General features: G+C 64.5%; 1 protein-coding gene across 1 annotated transcript in view; it reads right to left on the reverse strand.

Annotated features, from left to right (window-relative positions):
* UBA1 (ubiquitin like modifier activating enzyme 1) overlaps positions 1-15,556 on the reverse strand; it is a 51,270-nt gene that overhangs the window by 15,922 nt on the left and 19,792 nt on the right. Inside the window, exons 7-13 of the mRNA XM_065048305.1 lie at positions 15,254-15,344; positions 11,539-11,671; positions 7,840-7,937; positions 6,158-6,304; positions 4,224-4,379; positions 3,079-3,189; positions 459-539 (exon numbers count right to left, since the gene is read on the reverse strand). Of these exons, the coding sequence (XP_064904377.1) occupies positions 459-539; positions 3,079-3,189; positions 4,224-4,379; positions 6,158-6,304; positions 7,840-7,937; positions 11,539-11,671; positions 15,254-15,344 (817 nt within the window). The remainder of the gene's footprint in view (positions 1-458; positions 540-3,078; positions 3,190-4,223; positions 4,380-6,157; positions 6,305-7,839; positions 7,938-11,538; positions 11,672-15,253; positions 15,345-15,556) is intronic.

Consider the following 15,556-nt stretch of genomic DNA (forward strand, 5'->3'; position numbering starts at 1 on the left):
ACATTTGGGGGACACTTGGGGACAGGGAGGTGACATTTGGGGACATTACGGGGACCCCTGAGGACACTTGGGGGGACCCATAAGGACATTTGGGGGACCCTTGGGGGACCCTTGGGGGACCCATAAGGACACTTGGGGACACCCAGAGGACCCATAAGGACACTTGGGGACACTGTGGGGACACTTGGGGACATTAAGGGAACCCTTAAGGATAATTGGGGGACCCATAAGGACATTTGGGGGACACTTGGGGACAGGGAGGTGACATTTGGGGACATTACGGGGACCCCTGAGGACACTTGGGGGGACCCATAAGGACATTTGGGGGACCCTTGGGGGACCCATAAGGACACTTGGGGACACCCAGAGGACCCATAAGGACACTTGGGGGACCCCTAATGGCCATTGGGGACCTTGGGGACATTTGGGGACATTTGGGGACATTTGGGGCCACTGACCACAAAGTATTTCTGCTGTCCCAGCCGCTCCTGCAGCCCCGTCCCGAACACGGCGACCTGCCCGTCATAGCGGTTCCCGCGCTGGGGACACCGGGGTCACCGGGGCACCCATGGGTGACACCGGCCGCCCCCCACCCATGGGTGTCACCCACAGCGTCCCCAAGGCAAGGGGGACATCGAGAATGACACCAAAGTCAAGGGGGTTCAACCCATGGGTGACACCAAAGTCAATGGGGACACCAAGAACGTCCCAAAGTCAATGGGATCCCACCCATGGGTGACACCAAAGTCAATGGGACCCCACCCATGGGTGACACCAACGTCCCCAACCCAATGGGGACACCAAGAATGACCCAAAGTCAACGGGACCCCACCCATGGGTGACACCAAAGTCAATGGGGACACCAAGAATGACCCAAAGTCAATGGGGTCCCACCCATGGGTGACACCAAAGTCAATGGGGACACCGAGAATGACCCAAAGTCAATGGGGACATCAAGAATGACCCAAAGTCAATGGGGTCCCACCCATGGGTGACACCAAAGTCAATGGGGACGTCAAGAAGGACCCAAAGTCAATGGGGTCCCACCCATGGGTGACACCAAAGTCAATGGGATCCCACCCATGGGTGACACCAAAGTCAATGGGGACACCAAGAATGACCCAAAGTCAATGGGATCCCACCCATGGGTGACATCAAAGTCAATGGGGACATCAAGAATGACCCAAAGTCAATGGGATCCCACCCATGGGTGACACCAACAATGTCCCCAACTCAATGGGGACACCAAGAACGTCCCAAAGTCAATGGGATCTCACCCATGGGTGACACCAAAGTCAATGGGGACGTCAAGAATGACCCAAAGTCAATGGGACCCCACCCATGGGTGACACCAAAGTCAATGGGGACACCAAGAATGACCCAAAGTCAATGGGACCCCACCCATGGGTGACACCAACAATGTCCCCAACTCAATGGGGACACCAAGAACGTCCCAAAGTCAATGGGATCTCACCCATGGGTGACACCAAAGTCAATGGGGACACCAAGAATGACCCAAAGTCAATGGGACCCCACCCACGGGTGACACCAAAGTCAATGGGGACACCGAGAATGACCCAAAGTCAATGGGGACATCAAGAATGACCCAAAGTCAATGGGATCCCACCCATGGGTGACACCAAAGTCAATGGGGACGTCAAGAAGGACCCAAAGTCAATGGGATCCCACCCATGGGTGACACCAAAGTCAATGGGGACGTCAAGAAGGACCCAAAGTCAATGGGGTCCCACCCATGGGTGACACCAACAATGTCCCCAACTCAATGGGGACACCAAGAACGTCCCAAAGTCAATGGGATCCCACCCATGGGTGACACCAAAGTCAATGGGATCCCACCCATGGGTGACACCAAAGTCAATGGGATCGCACCCATGGGTGACACCAAAGTCAATGGGATCCCACCCATGGGTGACACCAAAGTCAATGGGGACATCAAGAATGACCCAAAGTCAATGGGGTCCCACCCATGGGTGACACCAAAGTCAATGGGATCCCACCCATGGGTGACACCAAAGTCAATGGGATCGCACCCATGGGTGACACCAAAGTCAATGGGATCGCACCCATGGGTGACATGACCCAAAGTCAATGGGATCCCACCCATGGGTGACACCAAAGTCAATGGGGACGTCAAGAAGGACCCAAAGTCAATGGGGTCCCACCCATGGGTGACACCAAAGTCAATGGGATCCCACCCATGGGTGACACCAAAGTCAATGGGGACACCAAGAATGACCCAAAGTCAATGGGATCCCACCCATGGGTGACACCAAAGTCAATGGGGACGTCAAGAAGGACCCAAAGTCAATGGGATCCCACCCATGGGTGACACCAAAGTCAATGGGGACGTCAAGAAGGACCCAAAGTCAATGGGATCCCACCCATGGGTGACACCAAAGTCAATGGGGACGTCAAGAAGGACCCAAAGTCAATGGGATCCCACCCATGGGTGACATGACCCAAAGTCAATGGGGACACCAAGAATGACCCAAAGTCAATGGGGTCCCACCCATGGGTGACACCAAAGTCAATGGGATCCCACCCATGGGTGACACCAAAGTCAATGGGGACGTCAAGAATGACCCAAAGTCAATGGGATCCCACCCATGGGTGACACCAAAGTCAATGGGGACGTCAAGAATGACCCAAAGTCAATGGGACCCCACCCATGGGTGACACCAAAGTCAATGGGGACGTCAATAATGACCCAAAGTCAATGGGATCCCACCCATGGGTGACACCAAAGTCAATGGGGACGTCAAGAATGACCCAAAGTCAATGGGATCGCACCCATGGGTGACACCAAAGTCAATGGGATCCCACCCATGGGTGACACCAAAGTCAATGGGGACACCAAGAATGACCCAAAGTCAATGGGGTCCCAACCATGGGTGACACCAAAGTCAATGGGATCGCACCCATGGGTGAGACCAAAGTCAATGGGACCCCACCCATGGGTGACATGACCCAAAGCCAATGGGACCCCAGCACGGGTGACCCCGGGAAGGTCCCCAGATGCCGGGGACGCCGCGGGTGCCCCCACCCATGGGTGCTCACCGGGCGACACGTCTCCTCGGTCAGCAGCTGCTCCCTGTTCTCCTCGGGGAGACACTCGAGGGCGTCGAAATACAACCATTGCTGGATGGGGGTGAACTTCCCCGACACCGCCTGCGGGGGACCCAGGCGTCCGGGAGGGACCCGGGCGTCCGGGGGACACAGGAGTTCGGGAGGGACCCAGGAGTTCGGGAGGGACCCAGGAGTTCGAGGGGACCCAGGAGTCCGGGGGACACAGGAGTTCGGGAGGGACCCAGGCGTCCGGGGGACTCAGGAGTTCGGGCGGGACCCAGGCGTCCGGGGGACACAGGAGTTCGGGAGGGACCCAGGAGTTCGGGAGGGACCCGGGCGTCCGGGGGACACAGGAGTTCGGGGGGACCCAGGAGTCCAGGGGACCCAGGAGTTCGGGGGGACCCAGGTGTCCGGGGGACACAGGAGTTTGGGGGGACCCAGGAGTTCGGGAGGGACCCAGGTGTTTGGGAGGGGACCCAGGCGTCCGGGAGGGGACCCAGGCGTCTGGGAGGGACCCAAATGCTCAAGAGGGGACCCAGGCGTCCAGGAAGGGACCCAGGCGTCCGGGAAGGGACCCAGGAGCTCGGGAGGGACCCAGGAGCTCGGGAGGGACCCAGGAGCTCGGGAGGGGACTCAGGTGTCCAGGAAGGGACCCAGGCATCCAGGAGGGACCCAGGAGTTCGGAAGGGGACCCAGGCGTCCGGGAGGGACCCAGGCGTCCGGGAGGGGACCCAGGCGTCCGGGAAGGGACCCAGGCGTCCGGGAGGGACCCAGGTGTCCGGGAGGGACCCAGGCGTCCGGGAGGGGACCCAGGCGTCCGGGAGGGGACCCAGGCATCCGGGAGGGACCCAGGCGTCCGGGAGGGGACCCAGGAGTTCGGAAGGGACCCATATGCTCAAGAGGGGACCCACGAGTCTGGGACGGACCTAGGCGTCCGGGAAGGGACCCAGGCGTTCGGGAGGGACCCAGGCGTCCGGGAGGGACCCAGGAATTCGGGAGGGACCCAAGAGTTTGGAAGGGGACCCAGGTGCCCAGGAAGGGACCCAGGCGTCCGGGAGGGACCCAGGCGTCCGGGAGGGGACCCAGGCGTCCGGGTGGGACCCAGGCGTCCGGGAGGGGACCCAGGCGTGCGGTACCTTCATGACCTCCTGCGCGGCGACCCCCCCGATGAAGCCGTTGAGCGGCGCCAGGTCGCCCGTGGCCTGAAACGCCAACTGGCGAACCAGCTCCTCGTCCAGCGCCGAGCCCGGGGACACGGCGCGCGCCAGGGCCACCACCTCTGCTGCGTCACCCTGCGCGGGGACAGGACAGCGTCACGGCCACGGACAGACAGGGGGACAGGGGACAGGGGACATGGGGACAGGGGGACATGGGGATATGGGGAGATGGGGACAAGGGGACAGGGGGACAGGGGGACAGGGGGACAGGGGGACAGGGGGACATTGGGATATGGGACATGGGACAGGGGGATATGGGGATATGGGGACAGGGGGACATGGGGACATGGGGGATATGGGGACAGGGGGACAGGGGGACAGGGGGACATGGGGACAGGGGGATATGGGGACAGGGGGACAGGGGGATATGGGGACAGGGGGACATGGGGACATGGGGGATATGGGGACAGGGGGACAGGGGGACAGGGGGACATGGGGACAGGGGGACAGGGGGATATGGGGACAGGGGGATATGGGGACAAGGGGACAGGGGGACAGGGGGACAGGGGGACAGGGGGATATGGGGACAGGGGGACATGGGGACAGGGGGACATGGGGATATGGGGATATGGGGACATGGGGACAGGGGGACATGGGACAGGGGGACATGGGGATATGGGGACAGGGGGACAGGGGGATATGGGACATGGGGACAGGGGGACATGGGGATATGGGGACATGGGGACAGGGGGACATAGGGACATGGGGACAGGGGGATATGGGACATGGGGACATGGGGACAGGGGGACATGGGGACATGGGGACATGGGGACAGGGGGACATGGGGATATGGGACACGGGGACAGGGGGACATGGGGACAGGGGGACATGGGGACAGGGGGACAGGGGGACAGGGGGACATGGGGACAGGGGGACAGGGGGACAGGGGGACAGGGGGACATGGGGACATGGGGACATGGGGACAGGGGGATATGGGGACAGGGGGACATGGGGACAGGGGGACAGGGGGACATGGGGACATGGAGAGAGGGGAATAGTGTTTCCCCATTGTCCCCAATGTCCTCCCAGTACAAACCAGTATCCCCAGTATCTCACCCTGTGCTATGGGTGGATGAACATGGTCCCCTAAACTGACTCAACCAGCCCCAGTGCATCATGGGAAGCCCCAATTTCCCCCTTTTCCCCCCATTTCTGACCCCCCCCAGTGTCCCCAACCCCCCCAAAGTCCCCACCCCCATAGGGTCCCCATTGTCCCCAATGTCCTCCCAGTACAAACCAGTGTCCCCAGTATCTCACCCTGTCCTATGGGTGGATGAACATGGTCCCCTAAACTGCCTCAACCAGCCCCAATGCATCATGGGAGGCCCCAATTTCCCCCTTTTCCCCCCATTTCTGACCCCCCAGTGTCCCCAACCCCCGCAATGTCCCCACCCCCGGGGTGTCCCCATTGTCCCCAATGTCCTCCCAGTACAAACCAGTATCCCCAGTATCTCTCCCTGTGCTATGGGTGGATGAACATGTTCCCCTAAACTGGCCCAACCGGCCCCAGTGCATCATGGGAGGCCCCAATTTCCCCCTTTTCCCCCCATTTCTGACCCCCTAGTGTCCCCAACCCCCCCAAAGTCCCCACCCCCATAGAGTCCCCATTGTCCCCAATGTCCTCCCAGTACAAACCAGTGTCCCCAGTATCTCACCCTGTGCTATGGGTGGATGAACATGGTCCCCTAAACTGGCCCAACCAGCCCCAGTGCATCATGGGAAGCCCCAATTTCCCCCTTTTCCCCCCATTTCTGACCCCCCAGTGTCCCCAACCCCCCCAAAGTCCCCACCCCCATAGGGTCCCCATTGTCCCCAATGTCCTCCCAGTACAAACCAGTGTCCCCAGTGCTCACCGCGTGCTGGGGGCGGGGCGCGCGGCCATGTCTCTGGGTGAAGTGGTGCAGCCCCTGCCAGCCCCGGTGCATCATGGGTGCTCGCTCCACCTTCCCATAGTCGGTCACCAGCAGCTCCGGCTCCGCCAGCGACTCCCGCAGCCGCTTCTGCACCAGTACGGACCAGTATGGACCAGTATGAGCCGTATGGACCAGTACGGACCAGTACGGACCAGTATGGACCAGTACGGACCAGTACGGACCAGTATGGACCAGTATAAGCCATATATACCAGTATGGACCAGTACGGACCAGTATGGACCAGTATGAGCCATATACACCAGTATGGACCAGTATGAGCCATATACACCAGTATGGACCAGTATGGACTGGTATGAACCATATACACCAGTACGGACCAGTATGGACCAGTATGGACCAGTATGAACCATATACATCAGTATGGACCAGTACGGACCAGTATGGACCAGTACGGACCAGTCCCCCCCAGTCCATCCCAGTCCCTCCCAGTCCATCCCAGTCCCTCCCAGTCCCCTCAGTCCAAACCAATCCATCCCAGTCCCTCCCAGTCCAAACCAATCCATCCCAGTCCCTCCCAATCCATCCCAGTCCAAACCAATCCATCCCAGTCCAAACCAATCCATCCCAGTCCATCCCAGTCCATCCCAATCCATCCCAGTCCAAACCAATCCATCCCAGTCCCTCCCAGTCCATCCCAGTCCAAACCAATCCATCCCAGTCCATCCCAGTCCATCCCAGTCCAAACCAATCCATCCCAGTCCCTCCCAGTCCATCCCAGTCCAAACCAATCCATCCCAGTCCCTCCCAGTCCCCCCAGTCCAAACCAATCCATCGCAGTCCAAACCAATCCATCCCAGTCCCCCCCAGTCCATCCCAGTCCCCCCCAGTCCCCCCCAGTCCATCCAGTCCAAACCAATCCATCCCAGTCCCTCCAGTCCCAACCAATCCATCCCAGTCCCTCCCAGTCCAAACCAATCCATCCCAGTCCCTCCAGTCCAAACCAATCCATCCCAGTCCCCCCAGTCCCAAGCAATCCATCCCAATCCATCCCAATCCATCCCAGTCCAAACCAATCCATCCCAGTCCCTCCCAGTCCAAACCAATCCATCCCAGTCCAAACCAATCCATCCCAATCCATCCCAGTCCCTCCCAGTCCAAACCAATCCATCCCAGTCCCTCCAGTCCAAACCAATCCATCCCAGTCCCCCCCAGTCCATCCCAGTCCAAACCAATCCATCCCAATCCATCCCAGTCCCTCCCAGTCCATCCCAGTCCCCCCAGTCCAAACCAATCTATCGCAGTCCAAACCAATCCATCCCAATCCATCCCAGTCCCTCCAGTCCAAACCAATCCATCCCAGTCCCTCCAGTCCCAACCAATCCATCCCAGTCCCTCCCAGTCCCTCCCAGTCCAAACCAATCCATCCCAGTCCCTCCAGTCCAAACCAATCCATCCCAGTCCATCCCAGTCCAAACCAATCCATCCCAGTCCCTCCCAGTCCCCCCAGTCCCAAGCAATCCATCCCAATCCATCCCAATCCATCCCAGTCCAAACCAATCCATCCCAGTCCCCCCAGTCCATCCCAATCCATCCCAGTCCCCCCAGTCCCTCCCAGTCCCCCCCAGTCCCCCCAGACCCAACCAATCCATCCCCGCACTCACGAAGCGGATGCGCTTGGGCATCTTGACCTGGGTGACGATTCCCCCGCGCTCGTAGTCGCTGAACCCGCTGGTGTCGCCGACACTGAACGTGTACGGGCCTGGGGACGGGAGGGACCCCGGCGTCCGGGGGACCCAGGCGTTCGGGGGGGACCCAGGCGTTCGGGGGGGACCCCAAAATAGGCCATACAGGGGACCCAGGCGTTCGGGGGGGACCCAGGCGTTCGGGGGGGGGACCCAGGCGTTCGGGGGGGACCCCAAAATAGGCCATACAGGGGACCCAGGCGTTCGGGGGGGACCCAGGCGTTCGGGGGGGGGACCCAGGCGTTCGGGGGGGGGACCCCAAAATAGCCCATACAGGGGACCCAGGCGTTCGGGGGGGACCCAGGCGTTCGGGGGGGACCCCAAAATAACCCATACAGGGGACCCAGGCGTCCGGGAGGGACCCAGGCGTTCGGGGGGGACCCAGAACAGCCCATATAGGGGACCCAGGCGTTCGGGGGGGACCCAGGCGTTCGGGGGGGGACCCAAAATAGCCCATACAGGGGACCCAGGCGTCCGGGAGGGACTCCTCCCCCAACCCCAGGGACCCAGGCGTCCGGGGAGGGACACAGAACAGCCCATATAGGGGACCCAGGTGTCCGGGAGAGGGGACCCAGGCGTTCGGGGGGGACCCAGGCGTCCGGGGGGGGGACCCCAAAATAGCCCATACAGGGGACCCAGGCGTTCGGGGGGGACCCAGGCGTTCGGGGGGGGACCCCAAAATAGCCCATACAGGGGACCCAGGCGTCCGGGAGGGACTCCTCCCCCAACCCCGGGGACCCAGGCGTCCGGGGAGGGACACAGAACAGCCCATATAGGGGACCCAGGTGTCCGGGAGAGGGGACCCAGGCGTTCGGGGGACCCAGGCGTTCGGGGGGGACCCCAAAATAGCCCATACAGGGGACCCAGGCGTCCGGGAGGGACCCAGAACAGCCCATATAGGGGACCCAGGCGTTCGGGGGGGACCCAGGCATTCGGGGGGGGGACCCAAAATAGGCCATACAGGGGACCCAGGCGTTCGGGGGGGACCCAGGCGTCCGGGGGGGGACACAAAATAGCCCATACAGGGGACCCAGGCGTCCGGGAGGGACTCCTCCCCCAACCCCAGGGACCAAGGAGTCCGGGGAGGGACCCAGAACAGCCCCTATAGGGGACCCAGGTGTCCGGGAGAGGGGACCCAGGCGTTTGGGGGACCCAGGCGTCCGGGGGACCCAGGCGTTTGGGGGAGACCCCAAAATAGCCCATACAGGGGACCCAGGCGTTCGGGGGGGACCCCAAAATAGCCCATACAGGGGACCCAGGCGTTCGGGGGGGACCCAGGCGTTCGGGGGGGACCCCAAAATAGCCCATACAGGGGACCCAGGCGTTCGGGGGGGACCCAGGCGTTCGGGGGGGGACCCCAAAATAGCCCATACAGGGGACCCAGGCGTTCGGGGGGGACCCAGGCGTTCGGGGGGGGACCCCAAAATAGCCCATACAGGGGACCCAGGCGTCCGGGAGGGACTCCTCCCCCAACCCCGGGGACCCAGGCGTCCGGGGAGGGACACAGAACAGCCCATATAGGGGACCCAGGTGTCCGGGAGAGGGGACCCAGGCGTTCGGGGGACCCAGGCGTTCGGGGGGGACCCCAAAATAGCCCATACAGGGGACCCAGGCGTCCAGGAGGGGGGACCCAGGCGTCCGGGAGGGGGGACCCAGGCGTCCGGGAGGCACTACTCCCCCAACCCCAGGGACCCAGGCGTCCGGGGAGGGACCCAGAACAGCCCATATAAGGGACCCAGGTGTCCGGCAGAGCCCCCAAAATAGCCAATATAGGGGACCCAGGCGTCCGGGGGGGACCAAGCGAGGGACCCAGGCGTCCAGGGGGGGGACCCAGGCGTCCGGGGGGGACCAAGCGAGGGACCCAGGCGTCCGGGAGAGCCCCCAAAATAGCCAGTATAGGGGACCCAGGCATCCGGGAGGGACCAAACAAGGGACCCAGGCGTCCGGGGGGGACCCAGGCGTCCAGGGGGGACCAAGTGAGGGACCCAGGCGTCCGGGGGGGGGCCAAACAAGGGACCCAGGCGTCCGGGGGGGGACCCAGGCGTCCGGGGGGGACCAAGCAAGGGACCCAGGCGTCTGGGAGAGCCCTCAAAATAGCCAGTATAGGGGACCCAGGCGTCCGGGAGAGCCCTAACAAGGGACCCAGGCGTCCGGGTGGGACCAAACAAGGGACCCAGGCGTCCGGGAGAGCCCTAACAAGGGACCCAGGTGTCCGGGGGGGACCAAACGAGGGACCCAGGCATCCGGGAGGGACCAAACGAGGGACCCAGGCGTCCGGGGGGGGACCCAGGCATCCGGGAGGGACCAAACAAGGGACCCAGGCATCCGGGAGAGCCTTAACAAGGGACCCAGGCGTCCGGGAGAGCCTTAACAAGGGACCCAGGCGTCCGGGGGGGACCAAACGAGGGACCCAGGCGTCCGGGGGGGACCGAACAAGGGACCCAGGCGTCCGGGGGGGACCGAACAAGGGACCCAGGCATTCGGGAAAAGCCCTAACAAGGGACCCAGGCGTCCGGGGGGGACCAAACAAGGGACCCAGGCGTCCGGGGGGGACCAAACGAGGGACCCAGGCGTCCGGGAGAGCCCTAACAAGGGACCCAGGCGTCCGGGGGGGACTGAACAAGGGACCCAGGCGTCCGGGGGGGACCAAACTCGTCACGCCCCTCGAACTCGTCACGCGCCCACTGCGGGGGAGGGGCGTCAGCGCGGGGACCGAGGTGTCCGGGAGACCCACAGAGGGACCCAGGCGTCCGGGAGACTCAGAAAGGGACCCAGGCGTCCGGGAGACCCAAAAAGGGACCCAGGCGTCCGGGAGAGCCCCCAAACCCACCCACAGGGGACCCAGGCGTCCGGGAGACCCAAAAAGGGACCCAGGCGTCCGGGAGAGCCCCCAAACCCACCCACAGGGGACCCAGGCGTCCGGGAGACCCACAAAGGGACCCAGGCGTCCGGGAGGGACCCAAAAAAGGGACCCAGGCGTCCGGGGGTGAACCCAAGCATTCTGGACATGCCCAAAAAAGGGACCCAGGCGTCCGGGAGAGCCCCCAAAATAGCCAGTATAGGGGACCCAGGCATCCGGGAGGGACGAAACAAGGGACCCAGGCGTCCGGGGGGGACCAAGCGAGGGACCCAGGTGTCCGGGAGAGCCCTAACAAGGGACCCAGGTGTCCGGGGGGGACCAAACAAGGGACCCAGGCGTCCGGGAGAGCCCTAACAAGGGACCCAGGCATCCGGGTGGGACCAAACAAGGGACCCAGGCGTCCGGGGGCGGACCCAGGTGTCTGGGGGGGACCAAGAAAGGGACCCAGGCGTCCGGGAGAGCCCTCAAAATAGCCAGTATGGGGGACCCAGGCATCCGGGAGGGCCCAAACAAGGGACCCAGGCGTCCGGGAGAGCCCTAACAAGGGACCCAGGCGTCTGGGGGGGACCGAACAAGGGACCCAGGCGTCCGGGGGGGACCAAGTGAGGGACCCAGGCGTCTGGGGGGGACCAAACAAGGGACCCAGGCGTCCGGGGGGGACCCAGGCGTCCGGGGGGGACCAAGCGAGGGACCCAGGCATCCGGGGGGGGACCAAACAAGGGACCCAGGCGTCCGGGGGCCCCAGGCGTGCGGCTCACCGAGCACGCGGATCTCGAGCGGGCCGCAGCGGTTCAGCTCCTCCATGCCCTCCACCTCGGTGAACGTCACGAAGTCCCCGGTCTCGAAGCCGTGACGGGCGTCGTCCAGACACGTCACCTCCCCCGGGCAGCCCTGCGGGGACCCAGGCGTCCGGGAGGGACCCAGGCGTCCGGGAGGGACTCCTCCCCCCCACGCCGGGGACCCAGGCGTCCGGGAAAGCCCCCAAAATAGCCCATATAGGGGACCCAGGAGTCCGGGAGAGGGGACCCAGGTGTCCGGGGAGGGACCCAGGCGTCCGGGAGAGGGGACCCAGGCGTCCGGGAGAGGGGACCCAGGCGTCCGGGAGAGGGGACCCAGGCGTCCGGGAGAGGGGACCCAGGCGTCCGGGAGAGGGGACCCAGGAGTCCGGGAGGGACCCAGGCGTCCGGGAGGGACCCAGGCGTCCGGGAGGGACTCCTCCCCCCCACCCCGGGGACCCAGGTGTCTGGCAAAGCCCCCAAAATAGCCCATATAGGGGACCCAGGAGTCCGGGAGTGGGGACCCAGGTGTCCGGGGAGGGACCCAGGCATCCGGGAGGGACCCAGGCGTCCCGGAGGGACCCAGGCATCCGGGAGAGGGGACCCAAAATAGCCCATATAGGGGACCCAGGTGTCCGGGAGGGACCCAGGCGTCCGGGAGAGGGACCCAAAATAGCCCATATAGGGGACCCAGGAGTTTGGGAGGGACCCAGGAGTCCGGGAGAGGGGACTCAGGCGTCCGGGAGGGACCCAGGCGTCCGGGAGGGACCCAGGCGTCCGGGAGAGGGGACCCAAAATAGCCCATATAGGGGACCCAGGTGTCCGGGAGGGACCCAGGCGTCCGGGAGAGGGACCCAAAATAGCCCATATAGGGGACACAGGAGTCCGGGAGGGACCCAGGAGTCCGGGAGAGGGGACCCAGGCATCCGGGAGGGACCCAGGCGTCCGGGAGGGACTCCTCCCCCCCACCCCGGGGACCCAGGTGTCTGGCAAAGCCACCAGAATAGCCCATATAGGGGACCCAGGAGTCCGGGAGGGACCCAGGAGTCCGGGAGAGGGGACCCAGGCATCCGGGAGGGACCCAGGTGTCCGGGAGGGACCCAGGCGTCCGGGAGGGACTCCTCCCCCCCACGCCGGGGACCCAGGTGTCCGGCAAAGCCACCAGAATAGCCCATATAGGGGACCCAGGAGTCCGGGAGAGGGGACCCAGGAGTCCGGGAGAGCCCCCAAAATAGCCCATATAGGGGACCCAGGAGTCCGGGAGGGACCCAGGAGTCCGGGAGAGGGGACACAGGAGTCCGGGAGAGGGGACCCAAAATAGCCCATATAGGGGACCCAGGAGTCCGGGAGAGGGGACCCAGGTGTCCGGGAGGGACTCAGGAGTCCGGGAGAGCCCCCAAAATAGCCCATATAGGGGACCCAGGAGTCCGGGAGGGACCCAGGAGTCCGGGAGAGGGACCCAAAATAGCCCATATAGGGGACCCAGGCGTCCAGGAGAGGGGACCCAGGTGTCCGGGAGAGCCCCCAAAATAGCCCATATAGGGGACCCAGGCGTCCGGGAGGGACCCAGGAGTCCGGGAGAGGGGACCCAGGAGTCCGGGAGGGACCCAGGCGTCCGGGAGAGGGGACCCAAAATAGCCCATATAGGGGACCCAGGAGTCCGGGAGGGACCCAGGAGTCCGGGAGAGGGGACCCAGGCATCCGGGAGGGACCCAGGCATCCGGGAGGGACTCCTCCCCCCACACCGGGGACCCAGGTGTCTGGCAAAGCCACCAGAATAGCCCATATAGGGGACCCAGGAGTCCGGGAGGGACCCAGGAGTCCGGGAGAGGGGACCCAGGCATCCGGGAGGGACCCAGGTGTCCGGGAGGGACCCAGGCGTCCGGGAGGGACTCCTCCCCCCCACCCCGGGGACCCAGGTGTCCGGCAAAGCCACCAGAATAGCCCATATAGGGGACCCAGGAGTCCGGGAGAGGGGACCCAGGAGTCCGGGAGAGCCCCCAAAATAGCCCATATAGGGGACCCAGGAGTCCGGGAGAGGGGACCCAGGCATCCGGGAGGGACCCAGGCGTCCGGGAGGGACTCCTCCCCCCCACGCCGGGGACCCAGGTGTCTGGCAAAGCCACCAGAATAGCCCATATAGGGGACCCAGGAGTCCGGGAGGGACCCAGGCGTCCGGGAGGGACTCCTCCCCCAACCCCGGGGACCCAGGTGTCTGGCAAAGCCACCAGAATAGCCCATATAGGGGACCCAGGTGTCCGGGAGGGACCCAGGAGTCCGGGAGAGGGGACCCAGGTGTCCAGGAGGGACCCAGGAGTCCGGGAGAGGGGACCCAGGCGTCCAGGAGAGCCCCCAAAATAGCCCATATAGGGGACACAGGAGTCCGGGAGGGACCCAGGAGTCCGGGAGAGGGGACCCAGGCGTCCGGGAGGGACCCAGGAGTCCAGGAGAGGGGACCCAGGCATCCGGGAGGGACCCAGGCGTCCGGGAGGGACTCCTCCCCCCCACGCCGGGGATCCAGGTGTCTGGCAAAGCCACTAGAATAGCCCATATAGGGGACCCAGGAGTCCGGGAGGGACCCAGGCGTCCGGGGAGGGACCCAGAACAGCTCATATAGAGGACCCAGGCATCCGGGAGTGGGGACCCAGGCGTCCGGGAGAGCCCCCAAAATAGCCCATATAGGGGACCCAGGAGTCCGGGAGAGGGGACCCAGGCGTCCGGGGAAGGACCCAGGCGTCCGGGGAAGGACCCAGAACAGCTCACATAGGGGACCCAGGCATCCGGGAGGGGGACCCAGGCGTCCGGGAGAGGGGACCCAGGCGTCCGGGAGAGGGACCCAAAATAGCCCATATAGGGGACCCAGGCGTCCGGGAGGGACCCAGGTGTCCGGGAGAGGGACCCAAAATAGCCCATATAGGGGACACAGGAGTCCGGGAGGGACCCAGGAGTCCGGGAGAGGGGACCCAAAATAGCCCATATAGGGGACCCAGGCATCCGGGAGGGACCCAGGAGTCCGGGAGAGGGGACCCAGGTGTCCGGGAGAGGGGACCCAAAGAGCCCATATAGGGGACCCAGGTGTCCGAGACTGGGGACCCAGGCATCCGGGAGGGACCCAGGCGTCCGGGAGGGACTCCTCCCCCCCACGCCGGGGACCCAGGTGTCTGGCAAAGCCACCAGAATAGCCCATATAGGGGACCCAGGAGTCCGGGAGGGACCCAGGCGTCCGGGAGAGGGGACCCAAAATAGCCCATATAGGGGACCCAGGAGTCCGGGAGGGACCCAGGAGTCCGGGGAGGGACCCAGAACAGCTCATATAGGGGACCCAGGCGTCCGGGAGAGGGGACCCAGGCATCCGGGAGAGGGGACCCAGGCATCCGGGAGAGGGGACCCAGGCATCCGGGAGAGGGGACCCAGGCATCCGGGAGGGACTCCTCCCCCAACCCCAGGGACCCAGGTGTCCGGGACTGGGGACCCAGGCGTCCGGGAGAGCCCCCAAAATAGCCCATATAGGGGACCCAGGCGTCCGGGACTGGGGACCCAGGCGTCCGATAGGGACTACACCCCAACCCCAGGGACCCAGGCGTCCGGGAAAGCCCCCAAAATAGCCCATATAGGGGACCCAGGAGTCCAGGGAAGGGACCCAGGCATCCGGGGAAGGGACCCAGGCGTCCGGGGAAGGGACCCAGGCGTCCGGTACCTTGGTGACCATGGAGACCATGGCGCTGAGCGGCTGCTCCCCGTTGGTGTCGGTCACCACAAAATCGTCCCCAAAATCGCAGAAAAGCTGCCTAAAAACGGAGGGGGGAGGGGTCAGCCAGGGGACCCAGGCGTCCGGGAAACACCCAAGGGACCCAGGCATCCGGGGGAGGACCCAGGCGTCCGGGACTCCCTAGTAAAGGGACCCAGGCATCCGGGAGAGGACCCAAAAAGGGACCCAGGCGTCCGGGAGAGGACCCAAAAAGGGACCCAGGCATCCGGGAGACCCCCAAAAAGGGACCCA

Source organism: Columba livia, unplaced genomic scaffold (genome assembly GCF_036013475.1).
Source record: "Columba livia isolate bColLiv1 breed racing homer unplaced genomic scaffold, bColLiv1.pat.W.v2 Scaffold_470, whole genome shotgun sequence".
Classification (NCBI taxonomy): domain Eukaryota; kingdom Metazoa; phylum Chordata; class Aves; order Columbiformes; family Columbidae; genus Columba; species Columba livia.